General features: G+C 29.7%; 1 protein-coding gene across 1 annotated transcript; it reads left to right on the top strand.

Annotated features, from left to right (window-relative positions):
* Positions 1–5,724: 5,724 nt before the first annotated feature.
* LOC141686394 (putative protein phosphatase 2C 78) lies at positions 5,725–6,445 on the top strand. Its single transcript, XM_074491432.1, has 2 exons — positions 5,725–6,267; positions 6,410–6,445. The coding sequence occupies exons 1-2, from the start codon at positions 5,725–5,727 to the stop codon at positions 6,443–6,445; spliced, it is 579 nt and encodes a 192-aa protein (XP_074347533.1).
* Positions 6,446–8,763: the final 2,318 nt, after the last annotated feature.

The raw sequence follows: 8,763 nt of genomic DNA on the forward strand, positions 1-8,763 counted from the left end.
CCGCATGCGGTCATATTTAATTACGGTCGTATTTATGCGGTCGAATTTAGCAACAAATGTGACCGTATGCGGTTGAATTTAGCCGTACTCCTAAATTCAACTGTATCCGGTCGAATTTAGCCTTACCAAAAAAATGGGTGTACGGTTGAATTTAGCAGTACTCCTAAATTCAACCGCATTCGGTCGAATTTAGCCTTTCCAAAAAAATGAGGGAAATTTTCCCGCCAGCCAATTTTTTGACACTCCTAAATTCAACCGTTTTCGGTCGAATTTGACATTTTGAAATGACGGGAAATTTCCTGCACTTTTAAAACATTGGTTGTAAAAGTGGGGGAAATTTCCTGCTTTTTTAAAAATTGTAATTTTAGTAGAAATCAATTGTATTTATCTATTATGAATGCATTCGGTAATATTAATTATTTTCAGAATTTAATTTTTTTAAAATAAATTATTTAAGTAACTTATTAACTTTGTACAAGTTATTTACGAACCGAGCTGTTCACGAAACAAATATTAAGATTTATATATATTTTAGTGATATGATATAAATTTTAGAAAAAAATTAACGTATTTGGTTTGCTATTTTAACAGTCAATCAGTAGTTTGACCACTACTTCTTGCTAGTGTTTAGTCCCAAACTAATTTTTTGTTTTTTTAAAAATAATATTTATGAATGGTTCAACAGTAAGGATGTCAAGATCTATATATTTTAGTGATATGATAAAAATTTTAGAAAAAAATAAATGTATTTGGTTTGCTATTTTAACAGTCAACTAGTAGTTTGACCAGTTATTCTTACTAGTGTTTAGTCTCGTACCGATATTTTGATTTTTTAAAAAATGTTTATGAATGATCCAATCGTAAGGATGTCAAGATCTATATATTTTAATGATTTGATAAAATTTTTAGAAAAAAATAAATGTATTTGGTTTGTTATTTTAACAGTCAACTAGTATTTTGACCAATACTTCTTATTAGTGTTTAGTCTCATACTGATGTTTCGATTCTTTACAAAATATTTATGAATGATCCAACCGTAAGGATGTTAAGATCTATATATTTTAGTGATATGATAAAAATTTTAGAAAAAAATAAATGCATTTGATTTGCTATTTTAACAGTCAACTAACAGTTTGACCAGTTATTATTACTAGTGTTTAGTCCCGTACCAATGTTTCGATTTTTTAAAAAATGTTTAGGAATGATCCAACCGTAAGGATGTCAAGATCTATATATTTTAATGATATGATAAAATTGTTAGAAAAAAATAAATGTATTTGGTTTGTTATTTTAACAGTCAACTTGTAGTTTGACCAATACTTCTTACTAGTGTTTAGTATCATACCGATGTTTCGATTTTTTACAAAATATTTATGAATGATCCAACCATAAGGATGTCAAGATCTATATATTTTAGTGATATGATAAAAATTTTAGAAAAAAATAAATGTATTTGATTTGTTATTTTAACAGTCAACTAGCAGTTTAACCAGTTATTATTACTAGTGTTTAGTCCCGTACCAATGTTTCGATTTTTAAAAAATGTTTATGAATGATCCAACCGTAAGGATGTCAAGATCTATATATTTTAATGATATGATAAAAATTTTTAAAAAAAATAAATGTATTTGATTTGTTATTTTAACAGTCAACTAGTAGTTTGACCAATACTTCTTACTAGTGTTTAGTCTCATACCGATGTTTCGATTTTTTAAAAAATGTTTATGAATAATCCAACCGTAAGGATGTCAAAATCTATATATTTTAGTGATATGATAAAAATTTTAGAAAAAAATAAATGTATTTGCTTTGCTATTTTAACAGTCAACTAGTAGTTTGACCCATTATTCTTACTAGTGTTTAGTCCCGTACCTATGTTTCGATTTTCTAAAAAATGTTTATGAATGATCCAACCGTAAGGATGTCAAGATCTATATATTTTAATGATATGATAAAAATTTTGAAAAAAAATAAAAGTATTTGGTTTGTTATTTTAACAGTACTCTACTAGTAGTTTGACTAGTTATTCTTAAAGGTGTTTAGTCCCGTGCCGATGTTTCAATTTTTTTAAAAATATTTATGAATGATCCAACCGTAAGGATGTCAAAATCTATATATTTTAGTGATAGATAAAAAATTTAGAATAAAATAAATGTATTTGGTTTGCTATTTTAACAGGCAAGTATTAGTTTGACCCGTACTTTTTACTAGTGTTTAGTCCCATAATGATGTTTGGTTTTTTTAAATATGTTTATGAATGATCCAACATTATAGATATTAAGATCTATATATTTTAGTGATATGATAAAAAAAATGTATTTTAATCATTAGATTTTGATTATTTTTACAAATAAAGTATAAATAAACATTATTATAAATTTCACCGCACACTCTTGTTAATGGAATTTATCATAAAATTGATCAAAATCATAATTTTAATTTTTTAATAGAAAAATGAGTTGTTAAAATAAATTATAATATTATAATATTTTAAGAAAAAGATTAACAAATTACAATATATTTTTAGAGAAATTACTCGGATTTTAATTTTATAACAGAAAATACGTAATATATGAATTTATAAATTGACACTCCTAAATTCAACCGATTGCGGTCGTATTTAGCATGTCCATGTCAGCGATCCGCATGATTTAGATCCAACGTGCCAAATTCAATCACTAAATTATAATCCAACGGCTGATTTTACTTTTTTAAAAAAAAACTAAAATTCAATATCTTTTTTAAGTTAAACCCCCCCACCCCTGTTCTCTCTGCTCCCGCCCCCCTCCCCCTCCCATGTTCTCTCACCATCACCACTCAACCCCCTCCCTCCCCCTTTTTCGTTCTTTTTTTCGGCCAATCCCCTTTTTCTCCGACCACCTCATTTTATTTTCTATTCGAACAAACATCCGCCCCAACACCCATCTTTTATCTTTATTTTCTTGAACAAAATATTAAATGGGTCTTCAAAATTTTGTGTTTTTATATCATTTTTGATTGTGGGTTTGAATTTAGGAAAATTGTAGGAGTATATATGTGAAAATTTTGAATTGAAAACTTGATATTTGTGATTTGGTATAATTTTTGAATCATTTGTTGTGTTCTTGATTGGGTTATATGTTAATATAATTATTGATAATTGATTGTATAGGTTATTGACTTTGTTTTGTGATATTGAGTGTTGAATTTGGTCGAATTTTACATTATTTCGGGTTTGGCCGGAAAAGTTGTCATTTTGATCGGAAAATGGATTGTATTGTTGGTGATGTTAGTTTTAGATTTTGGAAATGATTTATTGTGTGAAATTGAACCGAAAAAATCTCATTTTTGGCAATATCGGAGTTATCGGAATGGTTGCCGGATTTTTTGAAACTCGCCGGAATTTGAGAATTTTCCGGCGAGTTTTTTTTTTAAAATCTGGGGCTCGTAAATTCGACCGCATTCGGTCGAATTTAGAACAATATTTTTAACCATATACGGTCGAATTTATAGTTTAGGCGGACTTTTTAATTTTTTAAAAAAATTTAAATTTTTGGGCGGGATTTTCAAATTTTAGGTGAAAAACAAATTCGACCGCTTTCGGTCGCATTTAAGCGGTCGAATTTAGCCGTGCGTATACTAAATATGACCGATTTACTAAATATGACTCGAGCGAATGCGACCGGTCCAAAAACCGGTCGTATTTAGTTAAATACGACCGAAAACGGTCGAATTTAACTAAATACGACCGATTACCCGTTTTTCTTGTAGTGATAACACTTTAGTAGTGTCTAAAAGTGTTACTAAGGTGTTGCTCCATCTCCTACGTGCGCGCGCAGGGGTGCAAATTGTGGGATTTCGAGGGGTAATCTGAGGCTTGCGAAGCCTTCGGGCTTGCCTGCGCGTGCGACGTACGGACACGAATGTAGTAGAAAATGGGCCCGAATAATCATGGACTAGTTTTGCTGCTAATTTTATTTCCACTGGGCTTGGGCTCATATAATTATTTCATTTTTGATACGGATAATTATTATAATTTGATTTGACGAAATAATAAATTTGATTCAATTACGGATATGATTTATTAATCGACAATTAATTAACGCGTGTAATTAATTATAAAGAGTAGCGCACAAGTCATCCAGAGTCTGTATATAATATCGTTATAAGGATCAGGGTAAATCATCTCATACGATACCACACACAGCTGTCTCTAAACACAAACCCTATCCTTCTCTCTCTGCTCGGTGATAGTTTCTTACTCTGTTCTAGCTCGCCGAAGATACTGTTTGTATAATGACACCGTCCTCTCGTTTTATCCTGGGAGGCTGTCGGCTCGCACATACGGTGAGAGGCGAAATAACTTTAAGGAGACAGTTCCTTTCAACTGGACTCGAGAACTCTCTCATATCCTTATCTCTTTCGTTTATTTTCTGTTTTTCACAGTTATACTCGCACACTGTTATTCACACACACTGTTTTAATTGCATGTATTAATCGCAGATTGTATTAACAATAACTTTATTTTAAATAAAAATATGATAACTTAGGACTATATAGAATTTTTAATATATTTTTATCATATGAGATTATTCCTTTTATTATCTTATCATGTTTGAGATTATAAATGTAAATAATTATATGTGTTAATTAAACTTATAAGATCACGCCTTTCTATGATTTTAGTTACCAAAAAGTAAAATTGGATTTTTTTTATATAATTGAATTTAAATAATATAGATAAAAATATCACTTATCTTTTCTAGTAATTTATTTAACGTTAATTTTAGGTTTCACTTATCTTTTCTAGTAATTTAATTAAACTTATAAGATCACACATTTAAATGAAACTTATACCATTTTTTATTTAAAACTAATATTTATCTGCATTATTAATAATAACACTGTATCATAATTATTGCTCAATTTTAATTGATAGAAAGTAGACAAAGAAGTCTAACTAGCTGTTTTAAAATTGATGGCTCATTTCTTATGTCCAATTGTTTAATATTTTGTATATCAATTTCAATTTACACATGTTTTAAATATATGATAACTTAGAACTATAGAAAATAGTTAATACATTTTTATCATATGAGATTATTGCCTTAATTATCTTATCTTGTTTGTGATTATAAATGCAAAGAATTATATGTGTTAATTAAACTTATAATAACACACCTTTCTATGATTTTAGTCATCAAGAAAGTAAAGATTTGGATTTTTTACATATTCTTTATAATTAAATTCAAATAATAAAGATAAAAATATCACTTATCTTTTTTAATAATTTATTTAAAGTTAACCTTAGGTTTTCACATGTGATTATAAGTTAATAAAAAGTAGTATTAGAATAAAACTTACACAATTCTTTTTAATTAAAACTAAATTTATTGGGATTGTTAGGAATCACATTACATCACATTTATCTCTATTTAATTTCAATTATTAAAAACTCTAAAACTACCTAATCATCACTTTAGACGTGCCTATATCTTAGGTGTCCACAGGTATTTAAGACGTCTCTACACGTATTTAAGACGTCTCTACTAGCTATCGTCCCTTCCTCTTCATTTTAACCCAGACGTCTCTACTAGCTATCGTCCCTTCCTCTTCATTTTAACCCTTTCCCGATTATCAGAGTTGGTTGCAGCTGGTCAGTAGTACTATTGTGATGCATTAATAATACTATTGATTGAGTTATTTCTCATAATTTCATTGAAATAAGTCTAATTATATCTAGAAATGATGAGAAACCAAGATATAGTTAATTCAGAAGATGAATACACAAACACACCTGCTCTGCCCCAAAATAAGTCCGAGAATACAAATAATGTACCAGATACAAATAAACAAATAAACTGTAATGGTAAAGTTGTGAACTATGATTCATACGGTAGTATCTCGGTGAAGGGAAGAAGGAAATATATGGAGGATTCTTTGACCGTAGACTTGGGGATTTTAACGTGGGAATCAAATCATTATGACTATTTTGGTGTGTATGATGGTCATGGTACTTCTCTGGCTTGTCGTGACCACTTACACCTGTTGGTTAAAAATGAGGTTGAAAAACAGGTAGGGAAAATTATAGACTGGGAGAAGGTAATGGTCACAAGTTTTCTTAGGATGGATGAACATGTGCTTGCTCAAAGAGTTGATGGTTCAACAAGATCAACTGTGATTGTTGCTGTGGTTGGGGAGGAGGTTCTGGTGGTTGCTAATTGCGGAGATTCCAGAGGTGTTTTGTCACGTTCATCCACTGTTGTGCCATTGTCTTTTGATCCTAAGGTATGTTAGTAGATTTAGAGTCCAAGACTAGTAAATAGTTATCTTCATACCAGAGAGTACTGAGTACCATAAATACTATGTAAACATAACATGATGTGTTAATAATTTTTTCTACAAAAAAATTTCTTTAACAATATTGTAGAGAATAAGATTAGTGCTTGTTAAATTTGTGTTTTGAACACCTCCCATAAACATTGTTGCATTGCATCCTGGGAGTGCACGGTTTATCCCAATGTGATCATTAGCATATGAAATGATGAGTGTGTTAAATTATATCATAAAATTAAAAGGCGACTTTTGATGTTTAAACAGAACTTATGTTTCTGTTTCTGTGCATACTTTTTACTGTCACTATAGATTTAAAAAAAAATCACATATATATTAATAAAAGTTAATAAAAGTGAATGTTAAAAATAAAAACTTGTACTTTCAATTAATATAGTAAGTGAAATATGATTTATCTTGAAAATATAAATTAGATATATATGAACCGAAATTGATTGGAATTGATTTTGAAATATCAACTTACACCTAAAGTTGAAATGGATAATTAATTTAAAACAAATTACATGCATCTTGAAACAGAGGGAGTATTATATTTGTTATCGGGCTTTCATTTTCCATTTGCATGTCTGCACACACACATGTTAATACGACCACAAGTTTATAGTTAGTTGTAAATTTATGGTATATTTTGATAATTACACTGACATGCTCTTCATCCACAATACTGGTTTTGCATTCTTGTGAAGTAATTACTAGTAGAGGATTGGGGAAGATGGAGTTGGAGGATAGTTAGAGAGTGACCCTGCCATTAATACTCCAAAGCAGATAAAATTGACCCTTTCAAGAAGCAGACATTGCGTTCCCAATGCATATCCAGTTTTTACACTATATTTAGAAAATACATGACCCATGAAAGAGAAACAAGAAAATTAATAAACCAGTTTCATGAGTCCTTCCATTCTTATACAACCAAAAATGCATGCAGATGAATGCAAATATAATAACAATGCATATATAAAACTCATACGGCGGTATCACACAAATTCACATTGGCAGTATCTGAAATCTCGGTTGGAGTCGCGTGAGTAATAGAGTGGTGCCCCAGAGTACACAGACCTCGTGTTTATCTATTCTTTCAGATCAATAAGTGAAAACTAATGGTAAATTATTCAACCAACCTGTACCCCAACTATTCTCCTCCTTCAAGAATAACAATTTTTATATAACTCAATTGGCAGAGAAGAGAAACCAGTACTGTATAGATTCCTGTATAGGGCATGCATTTTTGTTGCGGATAATGTTAGAGAGACCAAAAATAGTTCACAAAAAAATTCCATAGGAACTTGATAATTAATGTGATAGAATAATGCATTTGATTGGAATATTAATTATTTTTTTTATTAACAATTATAATGAAATATGTAATGGGATATGTAATGTTTGAAAAAAAGATTGAGAACTATTTGATTTTTTAGCCACAATTTTTTTTTTATCAATACATATTGCTTAAACGACTAATGTTAAAATCGATTTTAAAGACAAAAATATGGGTTTCAAATTCGACCAATTTCCGTTGAATTCAACCGGTCGAATTTAGCGATCATATTTAACCGGTCAAATTTAGTATAAATACAATCGACCGACTAAATCTCACTTCCATATATACGACCGGTCCAAAATCGGTCGCATTTAACTAAATTAAACCGCCTTCGGTCAAATTTAACTAAATGCGACCAGTTTTATACCGGGCGTATTTAACCGGTTCTCTTCTAATGATCATAAGGGTTCTCATCTTTAATTTGTCTCTTTACTTTCTAATTCTTATATATATGATTTGTCTATTTACTCAAAATGGATAAGAGAAATTTTCGGAAGCCCAATCTACTAAAGGTACGAGGGGTCCCTCTTAAAATACAATTTCATATTTTTTTATTTACCTTTTCAATATTTATATTTTAATATATGTATTCGGATTACTTTAAATAGTATGTGTATTTCTTACAAAAGTTTAAAAAACTTGATTTGCATGTTTAATATGTTTATACCGATAACAATTTCAACTAAATGTATTTTGGCAATTGTACCTGAAAAATAAGATATTTTGTTTTGTTAGTAGGAGAACTCAACCAAAAAAATATATATTATTTTTCACACTTGCAGTTGCATTGCTAAAGCAATTTTCCTTCGACCATTCCGGTACCTAGATTGACGAGCACATTTGTCAGGTCTCTTGAAACTAGATATTTTCTTTGTCTTAGGATTGCTAATATTTGGGTGTGAACGAAAATTAATATTTTATCAAGAAAAAGGAGTTAATAGCTATTCAGCGACTCCTAGATCATGTTCAATTAATTCTCATACTCACTTCTTCAGTTCAGCATAATAACCCGTGATTATTTTCTAGAGTTTTTTTTATGCATCATGCAATTATGATATTCTTAGTTATTTTTTTATTTGTAAATATTGCACAAAGCCTAACGTATATCAAAT

This window comes from Apium graveolens, chromosome 9, assembly GCF_009905375.1.
Source record: "Apium graveolens cultivar Ventura chromosome 9, ASM990537v1, whole genome shotgun sequence".
NCBI lineage: Eukaryota > Viridiplantae > Streptophyta > Magnoliopsida > Apiales > Apiaceae > Apium > Apium graveolens.

Coding starts and splice junctions, on each gene's coding strand:
- LOC141686394 (XM_074491432.1), top strand. CDS start 5,725: ATGATGAGAAACCAAGATATAGTTAATTCAGAAGATGAATACACAAAC. Junction 6,268..6,409: donor CATTGTCTTTTGATCCTAAG/GTATGTTAGTAG, acceptor ACAATATTGTAG/AGAATAAGATTAGTGCTTGT.